This window comes from Lepidochelys olivacea, assembly GCF_965140295.1.
Source record: "Lepidochelys olivacea isolate rLepOli2 genome assembly, chromosome: 6".
Lineage (NCBI taxonomy): Eukaryota > Metazoa > Chordata > Testudines > Cheloniidae > Lepidochelys > Lepidochelys olivacea.
The window spans coordinates 127,162,405-127,188,969 of record NC_140416.1 but is presented as its reverse complement, the minus strand read 5'-3'; the positions used below and the strand labels follow the sequence as shown (position 1 = coordinate 127,188,969).

Below are 26,565 nucleotides of genomic sequence, written 5' to 3'. Positions count from 1 at the left end.
ACAGTACTCCAGATGAGGCCTCACCAATGTCAAATAGAGGGGAACGATCATGTCCCTCAATCTGCTGGCAATGCCCCTACTTATGCACCCCAAAATGCCATTGGCCTTCTTGGCAACAAGGGCACACTGTCGACCCCTATCCAGCTTCTCGTCCACTGTCACCCCTAGGTCCTTCTCTGCAGAACTACTGCCTAGCCATTCAGTCCCTCGTCTGTAGCGGTGCATGGGATTCTTCCGTCCTAAGTGCAGGACTCTGCACTTGTCCTTGTTGAACCTCATCAGATTTCTTTTGGCCCAATCCTCCAATTTGTCTAGGTCCCTCTGTCTCCTATCCCTACCCTCTAGCGTATCTACCACTCCTCCCAGTTTAGTGTCATCCGCAAACTTGCTGAGGGTGCAATCCACACCATCCTCCAGATCATTAATGAAGATATTGAACAAACCCGGCCCCAGGACCGACTGTTGGGGCACTCCGCTAGATACCGGCTGCCAACTAGACATGGAGCCATTGATCACTACCCGTTGAGCCCGACAATCTAGCCAACTTTGTACCCACCTTATAGTGCATTCATCCAGCCCATACATCTTTCACTTGCGGACAGGAATACTGTGGGGGACCGAGTCAAAAGCTTTGCTAAAGTCAAGGAGTAACACGTCCACTGCTTTACCTTCATCCATAGAACCAGTTATCGCATCATAGAAGGCAATTAGATTAGTCATGCATGACTTTCCCTTGGTGAATCCATGCTGACTGTTCCTGATCACTTTCCTCTCGTCTAAGTGCTTCATAATTGATTCCTTGAGGACATACATGCTCCATGATTTTTCCGGGGACTGAGGTGAGGCTGACTGGCCTGTAGTTCCCAGGATCCTCCTTCTTCCCTCAAAAATTCTCACAAAACAATTGCATGCAGATTGATTAAAATCCTGGGGAGCTTGATGATGGTGGTGAACTCTTTGGGGTTTTTTTCAGTCCTAAGTCTTTCAAAGCCTTTGAGGCAGATAAGTAATTATACCTATTATACAGATGGGTAAACTGAAGCATATAAGGTTGTGACTTGCTCAAGGTCACAAAATAATTAGTGGCAGAGCTGGCATTAGAGTGGGGGGCTTGAAGCTCCATGGTCCCCCTCCGCTGGCGGCTCTGAACTGCTGGGCTCCCCTGTCACTTGTGACAAGGTCCTCTGCTGCTCACAGTGAGGCGCGGTAGGTGTCCTCTGTTGCTCACGGCGGAGGGGAGTGCAGCAGGAGTATCTCACAGCTCCCTGTCTCCGCAGGCACCAGGGGACCCTGCAGCTCCCATCCAGTGCTGCCTAAAGTCACAGAGCTCTTTGGAAGTCATGGATTCCGTGACTAAATTGCAGCCCTAGTGATAAGCACTTTGGAACAGCAGCACTGAGTGTGAGGTGAAGTCTGAGGAGATCTGCATAAATGGAAATCTCCTGTGACTGTTAAAGAGTTGAGCATCCCATCTCAGCTTAACATTCTCACTCGATACTGTTCCAGTTGAAGATGTGGTGTTTGTATCTGGCTTAGACTTTGAGATGACAGAGATTTGATTCTCAGACAAGGTATCCTTAGTCACTCCTGTCTGTTAAGAGGAACCTCTCAGAAGGGCATACTGTATTTGAAAAGAAAAAGGTGGGTGATATGTTGTTTAAATGTCATAAGTAGATATTTTCAGTTGCCACCTACAAAATCTGCCTGATTATTATACATGTTTAAAAGCTCCCTGCGTCATGGGATACTAATGTGGTTGTTTGCTGAAGCTTTCTTTTGAAGCAGTTGTATTCCTGTGACCTTCAGGTTATTACATGGAAACCTCTGAGGCAGACAGTTCTGATCATACATTTGTAAGCTTTAGATTCCACTTTAGCACAAGCTGGTCAGAGGAACACCACTTTTGGAAGGAAGCTAGGAATGGTGGGAGTGGGGAATCAAGTCTCAGGTTTACATCCAAAGATTTTGGGGTCACAAGTGTAAGAAGAGGCATGTGAAAGCTCAGCCCCATACGTTCTAAACAGGAAAATTATTCAGGAAGGTCGTCAGACAACTCCATACAGATTTTTCAAGGCGTATGCAGGCCTATTAGCACGACGTTTGTTTCCCTATATAGATTTTCCTCCTTAAAAAGTGTCACCTAACAAAAACTTCTTGCAAACTGTATGATTTAGGAGCTGATTGAGAGTTGGCGTTCTTCACTTGTAAGTAATCTTTTCAAATACAGTCCAAGTTAGCAGTGACCAGAAGTGGTTGCCAGCTGATGGCCTCTCTTGTCTCAGTCTGGTCCTACTAGACGGATGTCTGCATCACAGAAGAAATCACTTAGAATTGGCATCTTACTGGACTTCTCCTTTCGTGCTTTTAATAAGAAAAACAAAAGAAATAGTATTGTTGTGTTTTTATACAGAAGTTTCATCTTGGTGAAGAAAGGGTATACAGATTATTATAGTTTTAAACCCCATAATTTTGCACAACTGGGAAAATTTAAATAGCTAGAAATCTAAAAAAAACCCCAAAAACGCTTAAAAATATTGATATTAATTGAAATCTGAAAAATAAAAATCAAACTTGGCCAAGTCACATTGTATTTAACCTAGATTACTCTAAACTCCGTCAGGGAGGGGTGGTCCGTGTCATCCCCCCCCCCCCCAAGGTTCATGCCCACTTTTGATACTGTGTCCAAAAAAAATTTAATTCTGTATAATACTTTTGTTGTAGTTATGTCTTACTGCAGGGTTTCTTATTCAGATGACATGTTCTCAGACATCTCTGTCTTTTCTTCAGTGCTATGTATTATGCTCTGCATGGTTTTCATAAATGAATTCGTTAGGCCATCTCCTCACCTCATTTTAGTTGCCTGCAGTAAGTGAGTGGAAAGGTAAGAATGGGCTGAGAAGAAAGGGAGTGGCAGTCTTTTTGTTCTGTGTTAGGTTGTTTTTTCTTCCACTGGAACTTTTAAGATGTTTTTCTGTGTAGCTGGATGACCTGATTATTGTCATGCATATCTTTCTCTTCCTTTCCTCTGTTCGTCCTGAGATGGGGTCAGATTGTGAACCCCTTACTGACAGCTCTGTGAACCCATTACTCTCACAAGTAGTTCAATTGACTCCATTGGGGCGATTCATGTGAGTAAAGGAGTCACAATCTGGCTTTGATGTGTCGCATCAAATTTGGCCTGTATTCTTTTGTTTTTGACAGGTTTCAGAGTAGCAGCCGTGTTAATCTGTATTCGCAAAAAGAAAAGGAGTACTTGTGGCACCTTAGAGACTAAGACATTTATTTGAGCATAAGTGAGCTGTAGCTCACGAAAGCTTATGCTCAAATAAATGTGTTATTCTCTAAGGTGCCACAAGTACTCTTTTTCTTTTGTTTTTGTAACACATTTGGGGACTCAAAAATATAATCCGTAACAAAAGTATTAAAAAATACCTGAATGTTCAAGTGCCCTTTTAATTCTCTTAGTCATAAGGTGAAACTCTCCAGTAACAAGTGGCTTATCCTCTATTTTACAGACTTACAATCAAAGCCAGTCCAACAAAAAGAGCATTTACAAAGCAATTTCGGAAAACAAAATGCTTCACTTTTACCAGCAAAGCCCTCGTCTGATTCCTGAAGGAATAAACCCAAAGTTGCACAAAATGTTTATCACTCCTGCAATATATGAACCAAATAATTCAAGATCACTTTCCAAAGAGAGAAAATCCAGCTCCCTCCAGCATAAATCCGCTCTCTTTTCCATGGGCACAAGTAAGATGATGATGATTTCTTTACACATATTATGTAACCAGTGGTTCTCAAACTAGTTACCATTGTGGGCTGCATCCAATACTACCTGTATGGCCCTGAGGATGTCACATGGACCACAGCTGTGTGCTGATTGGGCCACAGGTTTAGAACCATTGGTGTAAGCTGATGTCTTGACTGCATTGTGATACTGAAACATGCACAAAACTGTTCATAAGTGTTATGGGTCGTTAGTAAAAAATATAATTTATCTTACTCATAACTTTTCAGTTCCAATATTATGATGAGACCACTTGTTTATATACAAGTTCCAATTCTTTCAGCATCCTTGAATCATAGTTATTCCCTTAGTGTGTACAGTGTGAATCAGCTACTTGTCTCACTTTTTTCCTTAATTCAACTCCCAAGTGTTTGCTGGGTCTTAAACAAGTATATTGCATCAAAAGGTTTTTGCATCTTTATCAGGCTCTGTAACTTAGGCAGGAATTGTTTTCTTGACTAATTTTAATAATATTAGAAAAACTGCTGAAAATTCACCACATATTTTAGCAGATAACTATAGATCATAGAATATCAGGGTTGGAAGGGACCTCAGGAGGTCATCTAGTTCAACCCCCTGCTCAAAGCAGGACCAATCCCCAACTAAATCAAGATGGAATGCTCCCTGTATTTGCAGAGCTCTTGTTTCAGTCTGAAAAATGGCAGGGTCTTAGACCTGACCCATTGGAACTATAGATTCCTAGGTCAGAAGGGACTATTGTGATAATCTAGTCTGACCTCCTGCATTACACCGGTCATAGAACTTCCGCATAATAATTCCTAGAGCAGATCTTTTTAAGTAAAACATCCAGTCTTGATTTTTTTAAAAGTATTGATGGAGAATCCACTGTGGTAAATTGTTCAAATGGTTAATTACCCTGTACACGCTCTGCTCAAAAATTATGCCTCATTTCCAGCCTAGCACCAGCTAATAGCCATTGGGTCATGTTATATCTTTCTCTGCTTAAACCGAAGAACCCATTATTAAATGTTTGTTCCCCATGTAGATACTTAAATCTTTTGTCGACCCTTTGGCCATTTCACGTTCTCTTGTTTGGTAAGAAGAGGGGGACCCTCAGAACAGATAGGAATAACCAAAGACTCTTCTAATACATTGGAAAAGGTAAAGGTGTGATCAGCACCACAGCTTGTGTCCAGGGAACTGCTTGTTCTACCACTTGAGATTAGGTTCATCCAAGAAGTTTTTGTAGTAGACATAATCTAACCCCTTCCCTTCTTCTCTCCTGCCCCCAAGACTTGATAATTCATCTCTGAAAGCAACTTGGCTCATTCCAGTAGTGTACAACTTAAAAGAAAATGTCAGTGAATTCTGGTACTTCATTACAGGATGACTGAAAATTTACATAAACAGAATATGTTTTTAAATCCCTCCTAATCCCTTTTCTCAAAGAAAGATGGAGTTTTGTAAGATTTTACTGGGGTGGGGAGACACTGAGATCAAAGACAAGAAGACAGGATACTGGGCTAGATGGACCTTTGGTCTGACCCAGTATGGCCATTCTTATGGCTATACAAACTAATAATTGTGCCAAACAAACTAATATTTTTAGATGTTGTAGACAACAATCTAAATTATAAGACCAACAGTAAAATGTTTAATTACTTATTTCCATTAATTTAATCACTACTGTATTTTGAAATGCCTTTTCAAATTTTTTTACTTAGAACTTTACTTGTAATTTCAAATACTCTACTCTTCTGCATTTATATACTGAACTTGAATAAGCCTCTGATCTATGGTTTTGTATTAAAGTAATATACTTATGTCACATATATCTTTTTACAGTTATTATTTAGCTCTAAAGTTCCCTACTTATTACAAATATTTTTTTTCAGTAGATGTCAATTTGTCTGAATTTTTTTTTAATTACATCATATTTGAGGGCTGATGCATTTTTCGTAGTGATAAATCTTATGTCTTTTGTTGCAAATGAATCCTTTAATTTGGGGTTTTAAAATGTATCCAGTGTGCCAGCATTGCCTTTGGCAGACTGTCTCTCTAGGTGCTCACCAATCACGACATCAGAACACACACTAAACTTTTGGTTTATAAAGCAGTGGTAATAGTCCCAACTCTCCTCTACGGCTGTGAGACTCGGGTGCCCTACAGAAAATGCCTGAAAGACCAGGAACGCCAGGACCCGCGCTTTCTTCGGAAGATCCTCAACATAAAGTGGGAGGATCATCGCACTAATGTCAGTGTCCTCACAGAGGCCAACATCGTCAGTGTTGAGGCCCTGATTATCCAGCACCAGCTGAGGTGGAGCGGCCACTGTGCGTGCATACCTGGTGTACACTTACCAGAACAACTGCTGTTTGCCCAGCTCACCAAAGGAGAAAAGAAACTGGGAGGCCAAAAGAAAGGCTTTAAAGACACCGTCAAGATAAACATCCAAGCGATGTGGCATTGACCCCACACACTGGGAGACAGGATAGAGATAAGTGGTGAAGGCTTGTCAAAGAAGGAATGTCTACTTTTGAGGAAAATCACCTTGCCCTGATAGCAGAAAAATGCCAGAAAAGAAAGGTCAGACAACTGACACACAACAATCTTGGCCCAACCCTGACTTCCAACACCACCTACAATAACTGCCAATGAGTTTGCAGCTCAAGGATTAGATTCCTCACTCCCCAAAGGACCCATAAAAAATAAAACCTGTGAAAGAGATCATCCTTGACCTTGAGGGATCGCTGACGATAACGGATTCAAAGACTTATTTTACAAATAAATTTGTATATGAACTTGTGCCAACCTGCGTCCCCATTCCTCTCCATTTTAGTACAATGCTGCTCATTGGTGTGAAATCACACTGTGTCATCCGAATGCTTGGCACATTTTTTATTCCTATGAGATAAGTGTAGTTGCTGATGAGTGGAACAGTATCTATTATTGTTTTAAACCAGAGATCCTAATTACTTGAGTAATCTGTTTAAGAGGCTATTTTTTAGATGTAGTATTTGCTGTAATGGCCCACTCATCCTATGGGATAGTGAGCTGTTTGCACGCACTTTGGTTGGTGGCAAATGTACCTTGATACATTCTCTTTCTCCCCTGGGAGTATGAAGATCCATTGAGTTTGAGTCCTGGTTAGATACTTGAGAGGTACCTGGTCTAAGTGGATCCTAAAATTGCTGCTGTCCTGCTTAAGAAGTAAGCATCTGAAGAAGGAGGCCTGCAGCCTCTTCAACTCAGTAGGATTAATTCTTCTGTGGCTTGGTTTCCTAACCAGCTTTTGAGAAGGCCTGGAAGAAAGGGAACTTGGTAAAATTTCCAGACTCTCTTGCAGACTCTGCTTCCACTAGCTCCATCCTGTTTCCCATGCAAGACTCAGGTGTCACTTGGTAGAGCAAGTACAATTAGCCACTTTCATCGAGCAGCAGCTGCCTGCAAGTTCGATTCTTTCTGAAAGCTCTCCTCTCAGAATCTTACCTCCCGGAGGCTTTGTCTACACTGGGAATTTTCCAGGCTTCCCGCTGCTGATGGTCAGCCACTGTAATGCTGCACTGTTGGAGCTGATGCCTGCTTGAGAAAGCATGAGGGCTTGGGGTAGGAGAGATTCTTTGTTTCCAGCTGGTTCCTTCCAGCAGTTAGAAATATCAGAGCTCAGAAGGAAGGGTTACTGTTGTTCAGCACACCATAGGAAGAGGAAGATTGTTTTCCTGGTAAGACCAGACAATTCCAAACCAAGGATTTTGAGTTTGTTTCCTTTTGGATCTTTCGCATCCAGGAATGCTACTCTCACTGAAGAACATGTCTGCTTTCCCTCTTGACCTAGATACTGAGAAGATTAAGAGCTCATGGAAGCCTCTGGACTTTAAAACTGATCTACACAAATTGCAGGTGCTCCCCAGGGACTTTTGTGATTTATAAGCTACTCTCCAGAAGATTGATTCAGCCATTTCATTTAATCAGAGTATTTACACTGCCTCCATCCCTGTGCTATCTCATCAGCATGGTCATTGCAATGGGCTACCTTTTTCTAAAATTCCTTTTTAAAAAAAACCACTTTAAAATATTACTGAACTGCTGATTACCTAATCTGGCTTTTTAATGTCAAGTATGTTGGATCAGAGAGTACTTTTGAGCCTGCTCTGGGATCCAGAGGCATAACTGGTAAAGGCCCCTCAGATTTCTGTGGCAATAAAATGGAAAATGCTGATGCAGTAAAATATCTCTATACTTGTCCCTGTAGGGTTTTATGTGACTGAAGCATATGGAGTAAACTAAAATGTCTAAATGTCATATTTATAGGCTGGTTATGGCTCTACTGAAAAACTTACTTATTGTATGCTGAATAATTTGTCATGGAGGGGTGAAAATAATAGTCAAATAACATATGACTGCTTGGCCTTGCTGCAGATACCACTCTCAACACCATGTCTTCTAACCCTCTGGTTAGAGCACATCTGGTTGGTACAGTGTCAACAGCCAGTGCTTTCACGTGGGATCCTGGTGTTGCTAACAGTGATTCAGCAGAACTGATGTTAATAATGGGAAATATTTCAAAAACGAGCCTGATGTAGACAGGACTATAATTTCTGATTGTTTAATATTTTGCATGATCTTGGTGGCCACATTGCTGGGTGTTGCAGACCAAATGACTCAGCAACCTTGAGTGTCGTCCTGGTCTGCCTTCATTCTTTTACAGCTGCTAGTTTTGATACTAAATTTGGCAGGATTCGTCTTCACTGATGCTCATAAAAAATTCATACTGGTGTATCATAAAATCATAGAATATCAGGGTTGGAAAGGACCTCAGGAGGTCATCTAGTTCAATCCCCTGCTCAAAGCAGGACCGATCCCCAATTAAATCATCCCAGCCAGGGCTTTGTCAAGCCTGACCTTAAAAACTTCTAAGGAAGGGGATTCCACCACCTCCCTAGGTAATGCATTCCAGTGTTTCACCACCCTCCTAGTGAAAAAGTTTTTCCTAATATCCAACCTAAATCTCCCCCACTGCAACTTGAGACCATTACTCCTTGTTCTGTCATCTGCTACCACTGAGAACAGTCTAGAGCCATCCTCTTTGGAACCCCTTTTCAGGTAGTTGAAAGCAGCTATCAAATCCCCCCTCATTCTTCTCTTTCTGTGTAGAAAGCTATTTCTATGTTATAATTATGAGGAGCCAAAAAAAATTGCTATTTAGATGATATTAAATGGATTTAGCAGGGAGCTCGCTGAAACACTGCTTAGCTGCTCGGCTGCATCACATGACCTCCCCCCTACACATTCAGTTGGAAGGCAAAACCATGCTGACCTGTGATATTACACTGTTGTTCAAGGGGCCTTACAAAAACTCAGTAAAACTTGACTTCAGGAATCCTGCTTGAATGTTTGGCTTTAAAAGAAAATTTAAAAGAAAAAGGCTCCAGGAGTTCTTCTGAATGTTATGTTACTTCCTGACAACATGCATGAAGGTTTTGGGGATTTTACAGTATGGTCCAAACATATTAGTGTGGTGTACTGGACATCATAGCTTCATTTTGGTTAACTGGAAAATCTATAGCACATTCCGTCTCAAGTGACACACTTTGTACTTCAGAAAAAACTGATTATATTCACTTTATTAAGTAACTATGAAGTTTTTAACTGAGCTCAGAAAGCCTGTATCTTAATGTCTGTTAGGTTTGTCCCCTTCGTGCTACAGCAATAGAAAAAGTCTATTTTTAAAAAAGTTACTGGAGAAGATTTTTCCTGTTGAAAAATAGTTCACAAAAGGCAGATCCTTCAAGCAAGGGTAAACATCACAGGACAATAGCATGGTATTAAATCGTAAACACTCTCTCAGTTCAGGACCCAGTCATCATTCACTCTGATATTCACTTCACTGTTTGTGTTACATTTGCAAGTTTGTACCCTACAGAAAAATGAAGTACCTTACCCAGTGGTACCTGGGGGTGTTAAAGTGCATCGTGTGTGACAATCTTAAAGGTGACACAAAAGTATGAGTACCAACCTCAGAGCAGACTGTTAAAAACCAGGGCACAAACTCCAAACTGATTGTGAATTCCAGGCTTAGGTTTCACCAACCAACTGCACTAAGTGCCAACTCTTCAGAGACTTTAACAGCCTCAACACAGAGCCACAGACAGTCCCCTTGGGTACTCCAGTCTGTCTTGCCACCCAAGTAAGCGTATCTTTGTGATCGATGGCCCCTTACACCAAAAATCACAGCAATATTCAAGTTACTCCTAATCCCAAAGGACCAGTCACTTACTTCATGTCAGTTGCGCTTTAGGTCTCATACCAAAGACAAAAAGAAAAGGAGTACTTGTGGCACCTTAGAGACTAACACATTTATTTGAGCATAAGCTTTCGTGAGCTACAACTCACATCCGATGAAGTGAGCTGTAGCTCACGAAAGCTTATGCTCAGATAAATGTGTTAGTCTCTAAGGTGCCACAAGTACTCCCTTTCTTTTTGTGAATACAGACTAACACGGCTGCTACTCTGATACCAAAGACAGTGCTTGTAGCCAATTCCATAGTAACCTGTATTAAGATTTATTAAAAAAAAAAAGGGAACTAGATTGTTGTTTACAAGGTTAAAGCAAGCAAACATAGACACACAAATGAGTTACAGTCTTAGGTTTCAAAAAGTAATATAGGCCTCTATCATCAGCAAGCTCTATTTATCCTTTAGGGCTAACCCAGGCTAAGCAGCCAGGAATCTCTTGCTTATTCCTAGAAACACCTTGCTCCAAACAGCATAGAGATAGCTAGTTCCTTTTGTTTGGGGTCTTTATTCCCCTTCTGCCATGTGCTCTGAGCTGCTAACTCAGCTGATGGGAGGAATTTGCTTGCATGACTACTCTTTATGGGGAGAAGAGCAGAAAAACAATCATAGAACCATAGTGTTAGAAGGGATCACAAGGATCACCTTGTCGAACCCCCTGCCAAGGTGCAGGATTTGTTGTGTCTAAACCATCCAAGACGGTTGGCTCTCCAGCCTCCTTTTGAAAACCTCCAGTGAAGGAGCTTCCACAATCTCTCTAGGTCTCTGTTCCATTGTCCTACTGTTCTTACAGTTAGGAAGTTTTTCCTGAGATTTCATCTAAATCTGTATGCTGTTGTTTGACCCCATTGCCTCTTGTCCTGTCTTTAGTCCTTTTGTTGATGGCTTCTCTCTCCATATGTAGGCAGTTTCCGGTTACAAGATTCAACTCTAGCCCATCTGATATCAATGGGTCTCCTCTTTTGGGAGAGGTGTAATATTTTCTGTAGAAGAGCAGCTCTTCACACTAATGTCGCCATACGGTTGAAGAGGCTCACAGTACAACCTGCTCAAATATTGCAGTACAACATGGAACACAGATATTACAGATAAGATTAATGCATGTGGCAACTGACAAGCACTCGATAGAATCCAAACATTAAATGCTTTCTTATCATTCTAATACCAGTTTTATCAATGTTAACCCCAGAGTGAACCAGACAGATTCCAGCTATGTATCTGTAAGTGTCTAGCTGGGACATGGGGACCTTGGCATGATCTGGCACCTTGCCTGCCAGTGTCACTTCATGTTTCTGAGACTCTTTTTGACTGACTTAAGAAGTGATGGTGACAAGTTTGAAAGAAGCTCTAATCACAGTCCTCCAACGGAGATTACAGCTTCAACAAAAGCCTCGTGGATAGATGTATAAAAGTGGAGAAAATAGGATAGGGGAATCTTGGGAGTTCTGAGTGTTAAGTGGATCCTGAAGGAAGCAAGGAATTAATGTGCGTGTTTAACATATACTGTTGCATTTTTGTTTTTAGGGTGGTAGCTTCTGCTTAATATCTTAAAGTAATGCTTACACATATTCTGGATATCGAATAGCAAGGCTAGGAAACAGCAAGTAGAGACCCGATTGCAGTTTTATTTCCTTAATTTCTGTGGAAAATGAAAAGACTTAGGAGCACAGAGCCTGTATTTGCCCATAGCTTTAGATATTGGGGTGGGATCTGAGTTACCCAGGAAAGAATTTTCTGTAGTATCTGGCTGGTGAAACTTGCCCATATGCTCAGGGTTTAGCTGATCGCTATATTTGGGGTTGGGAAGGAATTTTCTTGCAGGGCAGATTGGAAGAGGCCCTGGAGGTTTTTCGCCTTCCTCTGTAGCATGGGGCACAGGTCACTTGATGGAGGATTCTCTGCTCCTTGAAGTCTTTAAACCACGATTTGAGGACTTCAATAGCTCAGTCATAGGTGCGGTTTTTTGCAGGAGTGGGTGGGTGAGATTCTGTGGCCTGCATTGTGCAGGAGGTCAGACTAGATGATCATAATGGTCCCTTCTGACCTTAGTATTTATGAATCTATATTGAGAGCATTCTAAATAATTGAATTCTTACTGGACAATATCTTAACAGAAGGAAGGAGTCAGAAATACGAGGTATACCGTCAGTCTGAGTAGAACAGTCATTTCCAAGATAGTGATGCCACTGTGAAAAGCACAAACAGCACTGTATGTTCCAGGGATGCTCTGGAGACTTCCTTGTTCCCATGTGTGTAACCATGTATATCTATATGTAATGCACCCATTGGTAGGTGATCACGTTTCTGTATTGAGTGAGATTTTATTATTGCAAACAAAAAAGCAGGATCATTTGTGTACCCGTTTCTGAGACTCAGATCTTGTCCATCATTGCAGTATTGTTTCAAAGCCAGTCCACAGGAGATCCTCCACATGCTCTCACTATTCTTTAAAGTTAGTGACAACTTGAAGGTAGCACATTTGCAATATTTTTTCTTTCCTGAGCTCTGTCTCATCTGTTTGGCTTCAGCAGCTGAACAGGGAGGCTTAACACTCCTAAGGGAGTAAATAGTTCATTTGGGGCCTAATTTTTGTTCTTATGTATCTGAGTATCTGTTAGAATCTTCAGGGCATCTGGTCATTGGCGGGAAGGGAAGGGAACCCTGAGTGAAGTTGCTCACCTGACTGACTGACCATAGACCCAAGCTACCACTACAGGTGGCTGAAAGCTCCTTGGAATAGGTGCTCCTGTTGATATGTATATGACAATTTCTTAGGAAATAGTGTTGTGGTGTCTCTTAAATGGAACAAGAAGCTTATTTTTAAGGTGTGTCATTTTTGCGGTGGTCAACCTTGAGCCCTCTTTATTTGTAAAGTGTCTCTCTTACTCCCTGTCTCCATCTCCCCCAAAATTGCTAAATATTTAACTTGTCCATTTAGTCTCTTGAAACTGAATTTGTAACAGTATTTAATGACACTGGAGTTTGCTTTCTAAATCCTTTATTTACAACTACAAACAATCCTTTCTGTGGATTTTTGGAAACATAAAGATACTACAAAAGAGGCAAATCTGATTCCTAAAACTTAAACAAAGCTGAACTGTTTCTCTCTACTATTTAGGTCATGCCTTCTTTAAACCCAGTCTTTGGTTGTGCTACTTAGTGCTTCTGTTTCTCTCCTCCTAACACTGAACCTTGGTGCATGGTACTATTATGTAATGGATTGTAACGTAACAAAGTAATAAAGAGCTTTCTTCTGGCACTAAGTTAGTGTCTTTAAGAAACGTTGATCTTTATTAATCTTAAGCAGTTTAGAGGTGAAGTAAGGTTAGTGTCAGGCAATGGGATGAATGGTTGAGTATTTTAAAAGCATAAACTACTGAGAAACTTCAATTTCTACAGAATCTGCCTGTTTACATAGATGTTTTATGCAGGGAACATATTTAATCTTTGCTCCATAGACTGCACTGGCTCCTATTAAGTTTATGGGTGAAATTGGATGGATGGTTTTTTGGAGTTTTTTTTTTTTTTTTTTAAATCTGTCAAAACCAAGTAGGTTTGGGCCCTGGATATTGCAGATCTTTATGCTGTACCTTTAAATTTGATTCCAATTGGGTCTCTTGCGTTAATGATCCTAGTACTGTATGATTGGAAGCAGGATGGTGTTGTTGGAAGACACTCCACCCTGAACTTTGCTTTCTGTGTTTGGTCCAGTTTCCTTTTTCCAAGTCTGATGCCACTGTAAGACCCATTTTCTCTCACAGGTGAGGTGCGAGGGGTTGGTTTGTTCTTGGGGTGTGGGAGTTTTTTAGTGTCTCAGCATAAAGTGAAATTTGAATAATTATTCTGTGCTTTTATTAATATTGTGATGTGTGTTGTGTGGTTGTGCACTTAAAGCAGTTTAGGTGGATGTCATGTATAATCCAAAAGACTACATGTGTTTATAAAAGCATGCCTCCTGTACTGTAATGTACTGAGGACAAATATGCCTTTCATAGAAGTATAAAAGTTACATCTAACCAGCTTACTTTTACAGTTTATTTTTGCTTATGATCATATGTCATGAACCAGCCTTTGAACTGAGATATGAAAGTCATGTATTTTTGTGGCATCTGAGTGAGGCACCTGGAAAGGACAGTTAGGAACAGTAGGTAGGCCCCTTGCGAATTGAGGAATCGCTCCATTATTCTGATGCCCCCAATGCCATTGTGTTCATTTCAGGAGTTTGGTGTTGACTACATAAGGTGTCAACTGAGGACAAGAATTAGCATTCTGGGTACTCTGCTTCCTTTCTCTTCCTCCTCCTCAAAGATTGCTCTAGTTCTTTCCTGTGTACTCTCTTCCCCATCCACATGCCCTTGATAGGTAAAACGGGGACCAAAATAGTCAAGGGATTAATTAGTTGTTTGGTTTTAACAGATTTTACTGGTTTATACAGTGCAATAACAGGGCTTTTCCAATAATTCCATCTGATATTTTCAATTTTCTCCTTAGACTTTTGGCAACACATGATTAACTGAGGAACTATGTTTGCCCTGTGTGATAATTATCACCACCTGCAGGGCTTGCCAGTGTTCGTTTACAAGTATACGCACACCTCTGTCCACTAGCTCCTCCATAAAACAGAATATTTGAATTTTTTTTTTTTGCTTCTAACAGACTCTTCTGCCTGTCCACTTCAGTTTGTGTTGCTGCATGTTTGAATTCAGTAGCAATTAGAGATGATCAAATAACAGGCTGAAATAGAATTATTTAATTAAAGATTAACAATCAGTGTTTAGTACAGCACTATCCAGAATACAGAAAGAAGACATACTTCACCACTTGATGTAGGTGAAGAAAAGGTAGTTTGCTCCCTTCCTCCATATTTGGTGGAATGCTGACAGTGTTAATTCCCAAACTAACTCCCAAAACCTCTGAGACAAAGAAATTCCTTTTCGGAAGGAAAATACTTCTGATGACTAATTTTATTGTGACCTGTTTTGACTTTTTTTACCTAATATTGATGGAATTTTCTTTGAGATCTTCAGGCTGCATGATTGATAAACTAAAAAGGATTCTAATCTGGTCATTATTACTGACAGCTGTGACAACTGCCAGTTCTTATGGAGTTAACATAAACATCTTTCAGTGGATCCTTATTTTATCCATTACAGAAGACATCTGCAATAGCAAGTACCTCTTATCAATCAAACAACATAACTAAATCTTAGGCACCCCTCATCAACCACCCACTCGTGTTTATACCATATTTCCATACTTCGGTCTTTTTCCTCGACATATAGATAGATTCATAGATATTAAGGTCAGAAGGGACCATTATGATCATCTAGTCTGACCTCCTGCACAACGCAGGCCACAGAATCTCACCCACCCACTCCTGCAATAAACCTGTCACCTATGTCTGAGCTATTGAAGTCCTCAAATCATGGTTTAAAGACTTCAAGGAGCAGGGAATCCTCTAGCAAGTGGAGGATATGTTTCCCCATATATGTGGAGGTGCCAGCCATAATAAAGTATAGCTCAATATTTGGTCACATGAATATAGGTCACTCACAGGTTAAAAGCCAACACTCTCGCCTTCAAATTCAAACACACTCTTTGCTGATATCATAAAGATTCTGGGAGAAAAGTTAATAATGCAAATAAATTTAGTATACAAAAAAAATAGGACTGAAAAGGTTAATATTTAATTACCAATGTGGCAGTGCGAATTTGTTTTCCTGTGGCTATTATCATATGAGGTCCTAATTAATCACTGTCTTTTTCTTTGTTACATAGATTTATTTTTCCAAAGATGTTTTCATTTTTACCCATTTGCAGGTACAAAGCAAACAGACTCTCGTGAAAATTGGTTCCTAACATCAGAGGAATTTGAAGTATGGAACAGCTTATACAAACTAAAAGAAAGTGATGGAGTCAAAGAACCAATATTGTCTCAAAGTCACTTTGAAACTTTAGAAAATATGGAGGAAATAGCAGTAAGTTCAAACTTAAGTGTAATGTCACTAGAAGAAGAAGAAATTACAGAAGTGAATCTCTGCCATTGATTTTTGGACGTGTTTTTCCTTAATATTAGAATTGATCTACAGTGTAAAATTATCAGAAGTTATTGTAATATTGTAGAGAAATCTGAACTACTTTTGCTATGGGGATGCCAGATGCTGACAGAATATTACCTAATGAGTTTCCCAGACCAAGATTCTTCTTCATATATTTGAGAACAATTCAAAGAAATCCTTTGACAGGGAAAATAATCCCAAAGACTTCTGGGTAGTGAATCAAATTAATGAAAAAGATTCTAAGGAAGGCTATCTAAAAAATACAATGTAAGGACATTCTGATATCTATATGAGAAAGAACCAGGGAATTGTAATCAGAGATTGTTCAGCATGTGAGCTTTTTCTAATATCTGAGACCTACTTCCTGTCAATTAAAATATTTGTAGAATATTGTCATGTCTCCTGCTGCTATTATAGGCATAGGAAACTTATTTCTGTTGGATACAAACAACTTGTATAAACTTATTTCTTGTTTAAAAAGGAAACTATATCCTCAGTGATGATGATCAGTAATTATGGGTATTTTGAAATCCCTCTGTTAACTTAGAGAAGCCAAGACTCCCACTCAGTGGGCTCTTTCTTGATGCAAAAGAATAAATAGGGATCCCCATCTATCACTCACATATTTTAGATCCGCATGCTTTGTGCATGAGAAATGGCAATAGTTGGAAGTTTCTTTTGGTTACTTGGAAAGTAGTACAGAATACATAGTTCAGACTGAAAACAGAGAATATTTCTTTTTATTAAAACTGACATATCCCCCTCATAACAATAAGTTTATAGGCCTTCTCTTTTGTTCAGGACATTTGAGGGTGGTTTCCATAGAGAACTGGGACTCTGTTTTGTGAACCAATTGCCTGATTGAAATCTTTGTGTTAATATTTATTTGAAATTGCAGGCATCTCGAGTGGAAGGAGCTCATGAACTTTCCCTATCTGAGTGGAGACTTTGGCAGAATCGTCCTTTTCCTACCTATCTGGTTGACCACTCGGATCGTTGCTACCATTTTATTAAAGTTATGGAAATGATAGAACTGATGAGACATGAAGAGGTAGGTTCTTTGAATTACTATGTTTGACTATGTATGCAAGTATAGATATGCATCAACTGCATAATAATAAAAAAAGCAAATTCTAATATGTTTAAGGGCTTATCTACACAAAAATTCACAGGGAGGTGAGTATGAAATAGCTAGGGTGTAAATTTAATGCGCAATTAGCTGTTCCACAATAATTCCTTGTGTAGGCACTCTTATTCCACACTGAGTACCTTTTTGCAATTTAAATTAAAAAGTGGGTTAATCTAAACTGCAGTAGCAGTTTAGGTTAATACTGAGTGATACCTATTTCACATTAGCTTTTCACAACCTTTTCCGCACGTAGACAAGCCGAAATAGTGGTTTAGTCTCTGTATCTTTGTCAGTCAAGATGAAAGGAGGAAAAAATGTATGTAGTTTTTAAAGACGGCGTGGTGCCCAAGCAAATATTCACAAAACGGAACATCTTAAAATATCCCTCACTTGCAGTCTTTTATTTTCAGAAGTTTATACTGTGCTATTAAACTGTTGTATAAAAGGTAAGTGTTTGTTTTCTTCTGCAGAATGTTATGACATAAATTTATTCTAGTTTTAATAATTATTTGTATCCAGATATCACTTTCCAGAAAACCCACAATAAGAGAACTAAACACATACCAAGGAAGCAACATCATAACAAAATCGCAAAAAGGGACACTACCAATCTTCCAAAAACATTAAAAGTCTAGAAGTACTTGCATATCACTTGCATGTATTAAATGCAGTTACACAAATTCATCATTTTCACATATCCCATATAAGCACTGAAAATATACTTCAGTAATATCTCACAAAAAATGCTCTAATTATCACAGTATAAAATACTAAAAGAAAGCCAGAACCTTCTCTGTTGGGTTCTAAAAGGTAAGAGCAAGGTCATAGAATCACAGAATATCAGGGTTGGAAGGGACCTCAGGAGATCATCTAGTTCAACCCCCTGCTCAAAGCAGGACCGATCCCCAAATAAATCATCCTAGCCAGGGCTTTGTCAGCCTGACCTTAAAAACTTCTAAGGAAGGAGATTCAAGAGTCAAGAGTACACCAATCAAATATACAGGGAGGAAAATTAAGTTGGGAATATTATCGATTTCCTTAGATTGTCATTGATTGGTGGCATTTAGGTGTTTATAGTAAAATGCATTTGTAGGTGAGATTATGTACAAATAGATGTATTAACAAAGTTTGAAGATTTTAATTGGACATTATTCTGCATTTTCCTCCAGTTTAGCTTCAGCATAATCCGTAAATGTGGCTCTTCGGTGTGCTGAAGTTTTCTAGGTCATCAGAATCTGTTGCTTAGCTGCCAAAGTTTCTTGAACAGCCACGGTTAATCACTGGGAAAGAATAGAGACATTGCAGTTGCATTTCTTGCCAGGAAAGTGAGTTAATGGTAAATTATAAATAGACATTTTAGGGACAGCTTTATCTTCTCCATTTCAGCCCAGAACAGTAGAAGTCTTAAGCCCTTCTAGAGCATGGGTTCTCAATCTGGATTCATGAACTTATTGTTAAGTGGGAGAAGGCTCATAAGGTAGTCCTTGTTTGACCCCCATCCTTTGCCATGGTGTAGAAGATTTTATAAATGCTGTTCTAGTGTGTAATCATGACTGTACCTTTTGATTGTGGCATTTTGAGTATTTGTGAGGATTTAATTTCCTATTTATTTTATTTAAACATAAAATATGCTTATGCAGTACTGTAGGTGCCCTAATTCATGAGTATTGCAACAAAAACCCAGCAGCAATAAAATAATTCAAACAGGAACTCTGCCAGCCATCATCTAAGAAGCACACCCACAACCCTTTCAAATCAATGTTTTTTGCTACATGCTTGGAAGGTCACTGGATGCAGGCCATTTCAGATGAAGCAGGGAAGCAAGTCCCAGAATCTTGGGGTCTTCACAGAGAGCGGTCTTTCAGCAGCCCACTCTTTTGACCAGGGTGGCTCAGGGAGAGAGTCAATCCCTCAGCTAGGCTGGACCTAGACCAGTTAAGACTTCATAGGTAGAGCCTCTCGTGTTTTTCGCAAATATGAAAAAACATGAAATAATACTTTTTTTTTTCTTTTTTTTTTTTTTAAGTATGACCTGAAATAGAATGAAACACTGCTCAGGTTTGACTGGGCTGCCTTTCCAACCTGGCAGGGTGGCTGAACTTTAGTGAGTGGCATTGCAATCTGGTGCACAGGGTTGGAGCACTGCTCCGGTTTGACTTGGCCACCCCTCTGTCATCCCAGTGGGATAAAATGAAATGACAAGAAATTCCCTAAAAATAAAATGAAAGATTATAATAGAAAAAGAATTTCATGGGATTCTATTTAAAGGTTGTAGCCAACACCTTAAACTTCACCTAGAGACCAATAGGCAGCCAGCGCAGAGCCTGAAGCGCTGGTGTTACATGCGGGCAGTGAGATGCCCACTCAGTAACCATGCCACTGTGTTCTGCACCAACTTTAATCTCCAGTTTAACTGTAAGGAGTAGCCCCATGTATAGCACATTGGAATAGTCCAATCTTGAGGTAACAAAGGCATGCATAACTATGGCAAGGTTTGTATCTGAAAGGAAGGATTGCAACCTTCTAACCGGACACAGGTGGTTAAAAGCTGGCTAGATCACAGCTATAATTTAATTTGCTTAACAGCAGCAGAAGGCCTGGAATCATCCTAAGTTGCAAAACCTAGTAACAAATGGTAGATTCACTCCCTCATCACAGGAGTTGATATTGCCTATACCATTTCCTGAGGTTGGTTCCCACCATCATCACCTTAGGCATGAACAGGAGGGGTTACAGAATGACATCTTGCAGCACCCTGCATCAGAGTTCTTTAGGAAGAAGAGCAATCACAACTACCCATCGAGATCTCTGAGAGAAAAAAATGAAGCCAATTAAAGGCAGTCCAGTCTGTTCCTGCCAAAGTCCTCAAGCAAGTCAGCAATATCTTACGATAAACAGTATTGAAAGTAGCTGATTAATCTAATACTGACATGGACCACCTAGTCATCCACCGTCAGGAGGAGATTGTTGACCAGTGCAATCTTTGTGCCAAAGCCAGATCCGTATCTTGATTGACGAGGATCAAGAAGATCAAAGGCATCTCGCTACAACCTTCTCCACAGTCTTACTGTGACGCTCTGTACCTCGGGGGAACCCCCATGTTCATCCTTGTAAAATGATTGTGTGATATTGTGATATCCAGTGCAAAGTTTGTCATGTCGGGTGTCTTCGGAAGGCTCATGATGCACTGAGCATTGTTGTTATAGTGATGTTATAGTAATTGTTGTTACAATAATATTATAGGTTGTAATTTCATGTATATAGTTATGAGGCTGAAAATGTGTCCTTGTGGCTTAAAGCAAGCCCAGGAGAAAACTCTCCAAGAGCAGAGAGGAAGTTCACACCTCATCTCAGGGCATGTATGGGACAAAACCAGCCTCACAGGAATAAAGGACACTGGCCTAGGCAACAACAAAGGATCTGTTGGACTCTGGAGTGAGTCACCCCCTTCCTTTGGTCAGTTTGGGACTGTGATGAGGTAATGCTCACCTGACTCTGAAGGGGGGGGGGGCAAAGCCAAGAGGGAAGAAAGGACATGATAAAAGGGAGAGACGTTTGTCATGCTCTTCGTCTCTTCCACCTCCATCTACAGACATCACCACCAAGCGACTGAAGCGCTGATTAAAGGGGAGAGCCCGGCTGAAGGCAACCAGCCAGGCTGTGGTGAGAAGCATCTAAATTTGTAAGAGCACTGGAAGTGTTAAGATCAGCTTAGAATGCGTTTTGCTTTTATTTCATTTGACTAAATCTGACTTATTATGCTTTGACTTATAATCACTTAAAATCTATCTTTGTAGTTAATAAATCTGTTGGTTGATTCTACCTAAATCATAGAATAACAGAGTTGGAAGGGACCTCTGGAGGCCATCTAGTCCAACCCCCTGCCCAGAGCAGGACCAATCCCAACTAAATCATCCCAGCCAGGGCTTTGTCAAGCCTGACCTTAAAAACTTCCAAGGAAGGGGATTCCACCACCTCCCTAGGTAACGCATTCCAGTGTTTCACCACCCTCCTACTGAAAAAGTTTTTCCTAATATCCAACCTAAACCTCCCCCACTGCAACTTGAGACCATTACTCCTTGTCCTGTCATCTGCTATCACTGAGAATAGTCTAGATCCATCCTCTTTGGATCCACCTTTCAGGTAGTTAAAAGCAGCTATCAAATCCACCCTTATTCTTCTCTTCCGTAGATTAAACAATCCCAGTTCCCTCAGCCTCTCCTCATAACTCATGTGTTCCAGTCCCCTAATCATTTTTGTTGCCCTTCGCTGGACTCTCTCCAATTTTTCCACATCCTTCTTGTAGTGTGGAGCCCAAAACTGGACACAGTATTCCAGATGAGGCCTCACCAATGTCGAATAGAGGGGAACGATCACATCCCTCAATCTGCTGCCAATGCCCCTACTTACACACCCCAAAATGCCATTGGCCTTCTTGGCAACAAGGGCACACTGTCGACTCATATCCAGCTTCTTGTCCACTGTCACCCCTAGGTCCTTCTCTGCAGAACTGCTGCCGAGCCATTCGGTCCGTACTCTGTAGCGGTGCACTGGATTCTTCCGTCCTAAGTGCAGGACCCTGCACTTGTCCTTGTTGAACCTCATCAGATTTCTTTTGGCCCAGTCCTCCAATTTGTCTAGGTCCCTCTGTCTCCTATCCCTACCCTCCAATGTATCTACCACTCCTCCCAGTTTAGTGTCATCCACAAACTTGCTGAGGGTGCAATCCACACCATCCTCCAGATCATTAATGAAGATATTGAACAAACCCAGCCCCAGGACCGACCCTTGGGGCACTCCACTTGATACCGGCTACCAACTAGACATGGAGCCATTGATCACTATCCGTTGAGCCCGACAATCTAGCCAACTTTCTACCCACCTTGTAGTGCATCCATCGAGCCCATACTTCTTTAACTTGCTGACAAGAATACTGTGGGAAACTGTGTCAAAAGCTTTGCTAAAGTCGAGGAATAACACGTCCACTGCTTTCCCTTCATCCACAGAACCAGTTATCTCATCATGGAAGGCAATTAGATTAGTCATGCATGACTTTCCCTTGGTGAATCCCTGCTGACTCTTTCCTGATCACTTTCCTCTCGTCTAAGTGCTTCAGAATTGATTCCTTGAGGACATGCTCCATGATTTTTCCGGGGACTGAGGTGAGGCTGACCGGCCTGTAGTTCCCAGGATCATCCTTCTTCCCTTTTTTAAAGATGGACACTACATTAGCCTTTTTCCTGTCTTCTGGGACTTCCCCTGATCGCCATGAGTTTTCAAAGATAATGGCCAGTGGCTCTGCAATCACATCCGCCAATTCCTTTAGCACGTTCGGATGCAACGCATCCGGCCCCATGGACTTGTGTACGTCCAGTTTTTCTAAATAGTCCCGAACCACTTCTTCCTTCACAGAGGGCTGGCCACCGCCTTCCCATGCTGTGCTGCCCTGTGCAGTAGTCTGGGAGCTGACCTTGTTCGTGAATACAGAGGCAAATAAAGTATTGAGTACATTAGCTTTTTCCACATCCTCTGTCACTAGGTTGCCTCCCTCATTTAGTAAGGGGCCCACACTTTCCTTGGCTTTCTTCTTATTGCCAACATACCTGAAGAAACCCTTCTTGTTACTCTTAACATCCCTCGCTAGCTGCAACTCCAGGTGTGATTTAGCCTTCCTGATTCCATTCCTACATGTCCGAGCAATATTTATATATTATCCCTGGTCATTTGTCCAGTTTTTCACTTCTTGTAAGCCTCTTTTTTGTGTTTAAGATCAGCAAGGATTTCACTGTTAAGCCAAGCTGGTCACCTGCCATATTTACTATTCTTTCTACACGTCGGGATGGTTTGTCCCTGTAACCTCAATAAGAATTCTTTAAAATACAGCCAGCTCTCCTGGACTCCTTTCCCACTCATGTTATTCTCCTAGGGGATCCTGCCCATCAGTTCACTGAGGTAGTCAAAGTCTGCTTTTCTGAAGTCCAGGGTCCGTATTCTGCTGCTTTCCTTTCTCCCTTGTATCAGGATCCTGAACTTGACCATCTCATGGTCACTGCCTCCCAGGTTCCCATCCACTTTTGCTTCCTCTACTAATTCTTCCTGGTTTGTAAGCAGCAGGTCAAGAAGAGCTCCGCCCGTAGGTGGTTCCTCCAGCACTTGCACCAGGAAATTGTCCCTTACATTTTCCAAAAACTTCCTGGATTGTCTGTGCACCGCTGTATTGCTCTCCCAGCAGATATCAGGATGATTGAAGTCGCCCATGAGAACCAGGGCGTGCGATCTAATAGCTTCTGCGACTTGCCGGAAGAAAGCCTCGTCCACCTCATCCCCCTGGTCCGGTGGTCTATAGCAGACTCCCACCACGACATCACCCTTGTTGCTCAGGCTTCTAAACTTAATCCAGAGACTCTCAGGTTTTTCTGCAGTTTCATACTTGAGCTCTGAGCAGTCATACGGCTCCCTTACATACAGTGCAACTCCCCCACCTTTTCTGGCCTCCCTGTCCTTCCTGAGCAGTTTATATCCATCCATGACAGTACTCCAGTCATGCGAGTTATCCCACCAAGTCTCCGTTATTCCAATCACATCATAATTCCCTGACTTTGTCAGGACCTCCAGTTCTCCCGCTTGTTTCCCAGGCTTTCTGCATTTGTATATAGGCCTTTGAGATAACCCGCCGATCGCCCCTTGTTCTCAGTATGAGGCAGGAGCCCTCCCCTCTCACATGCTCCTGCTCGTGCTTCCTCCCGGTATTCCGCTTCCCCATTTACCTCAGGGCTTTGGTCTCCTTCCCCCGGTGAACCTAGTTTAAAGCCCTCCTCACTAGGTTAGCCAGCCTGCTCGCGAAGATGCTCTTCCTTCTCTTCGTTAAGTGGAGCCTGTCTCTGCCTAGCACTCCTCCTTCTTGGAACACCATCCCATGGTCGAAGAATCCAAAGCCTTCTCTCCGACGCCACCTGCGTAGCCATTCATTGACTTCCAAGATTCGACGATCCCTACCCCAGCCTTTTCCTTCCATGGGGAGGATGGACGAGAACACCACTTGCACCTCATACTCCTTTATCCTCCTTCCCAGAGCCACGTAGTCTGCAGTGATCCACTCAAGGTCATTCTTGGCAGTATCATTGGTGCCCACGTGGAAAAGCAGGAAGGGGTAGCAGTCCGAGGGCTTGATGAGTCTCAGCAGACTCTCCGTCACATCGCAAATCTTAGCCCCTGGCAAGCAGCAGAGTTCTCTGTTTTCCAAGTCAGGGTGGCAGATACAGGACTCAGTCCCCCTGAGGAGAGAGTCCCCGACCACCACCACCTGCCTCCTTCTCTTGGGAGTGGTGGTCGTGGAACCCCAACCTTAGGACGGTGCATCTCATGCCTTTCAACTGGTGGAGTCTCCTTCTGCTCCCTTCCCCGAGACGTATCATCTGGGCCACTCCTCACAATGGTGCCTGTGGAGAGAACATGAAAACGGTTACTTACCTGTATCCGCGTAGCTGGTACATGGACGTTCCCCCTTCTTCTTCTGGAGGTCACATGTTACCAGATTTCTTCACCGTCCTCCTGTCCGCGCTGTGCAGCCTGCTCTGAACCTTCAGAACCTTGTGCCTGTAGAAGCCTATCCTGACGTCTGTCCAGGAAATCTTCAGTTTCTCTTATGCAACGCAGGGTCGATACCTGTTGCTCCAGACCTTGAACCTTCTCTTCCAATATGGAGACCAGCTTGCACTTTGTACACACACAGTTGCTTCTGTCCTCTGGAAGAAAGACAAACATGGCACATCCAGCGCAGGTCACAACAGTTGAACACTCCCCATCTATGTTACCTTCCTACTATGAGCTTCCTCAGGAGATGCAGTAATTACTCAGAGAAGTCGTTAGGTTGTAAGCCTTAGTGGGCTCACCCCAGGCGAACTCCCAGGCAAACTCCTGCTTTCCCCCGCTGCTCTGCTGTCCCCTGCTGCTCAGCTGGTTCGCAAAGCGCCGGCTTTTTTAAACAGCCAGGCTCACCTGAAACAAAACACTCCCAACTCCCGCCCTTTTCAGCCAACCAGTCAAGCACTCACTCAAACTTTCAAGCTGCCCTCACTACAAACACTCTGATCCTCTCACCAAACACACACTCACTTACCCAGATACTCACCAACACAGATCCCAGGCAAACTCCTGCTGTTTGCTGCTCTGCTGTCCCCCGCCGCTCACTGAAGCGTGTGTTTGGTTTGAAGCATGTCAGAGACTCCCCTTGGGATAACAAGCATGGTACATATCAATTTCTTTGTTAAATTGATGAACTCATATAAGTTTGCAGTGTCCAGCAGGCATAACTGGACACTGCAAGACAGAGGTTCCTAGGGTTGTTTCTGGGACCAGAGATATTGGTTAATGTCATTCGGTTGCACAATCCAAGGAGCAGCTTACATGACAGAGACTGTGCGTGAACAGCCCAGGAGTGGGGGTCTCACTGCAGAGCAGGGTAAAGCTGGCTCCCAGAGTCAAGGAGTCCTAGCAGATCACTGGTCCCCATAACACCAGGAGAAGGTCGCACTTACCCAAGAAGGGAAGATGCGATGGTGGCTGACATTTAACTAAACACTATCAAGCAATGATTTTTTGAGCAAAAACCAGACTAATGTTTCTTTCAAAGCAATAGGCAACCTGGCCTTTCTGAGAAGCATTGACTGTCTTCTCAAGCCAGGTACCCAGTACTTCCTTCCTTACTTCCCCAGCCAAGAAGTACATGGATCCCACGCATAGGTTTTGGAATGAGCACCTCCATTACCCCAGTGATCACTGATTGAAACTAGCAGGAAAGATGAGGTCCTGGATTCCTGAGGCCTTGCTCTGTCTCACCATAGAATCAAACAACCCATTCCTAATCTGATCAGTCCTTTCTGCAAAATAACGCAATTTCTTGTAGTGGGGTGGGCTCAGACCAGCTACTGAGTTCAGGCAGCCTGGATTTACCAGGCTCTTCCGCCCAAAACAAATATGCTGTCTAAGATTTTGTGGATGCTGTGGTGGAGGAAAAAGACTTTTTTTTTTTTTTTTTTTTTTTGGTGCTTCATCCCAGGCCGCACAGCATAAGAGTTTTCAAAGCTTTCTGCTGCAACTAGTCAGCCTTGGCATGAGACTTATGCCACTGCTGGTCTAACTGTCTTCCCTCCTGCCTCATTTGCTGAAAATCATCAGTAAATCAGGGTGACCTGTGAGAACAAAGCTAGCAAACAGGCACATCTTGTATAATTATATAGCGTGGGGTAACTGCAGAGTGAAGATCCTTTTGTGTAAAAAACACTTGAAAGAAAAAGCCATGTATAAAACCACCCGTGGTGAAAATACCACTTGCC

At 41.9% G+C, this 26,565-nt stretch overlaps 1 protein-coding gene across 3 annotated transcripts in view; it reads left to right on the top strand.

Annotated features, from left to right (window-relative positions):
- The window catches only part of FANCM (FA complementation group M), a 142,122-nt gene that overhangs the window by 83,272 nt on the left and 32,285 nt on the right, over positions 1-26,565 (top strand). For all 3 annotated transcript variants that reach the window (XM_084630703.1, XM_084630702.1, XM_084630701.1), the window contains exons 11-13: positions 3,516-3,750; positions 15,863-16,020; positions 17,000-17,152. In XM_084630703.1, the coding sequence (XP_084486829.1) occupies positions 3,516-3,750; positions 15,863-16,020; positions 17,000-17,152 (546 nt within the window). The remainder of the gene's footprint in view (positions 1-3,515; positions 3,751-15,862; positions 16,021-16,999; positions 17,153-26,565) is intronic.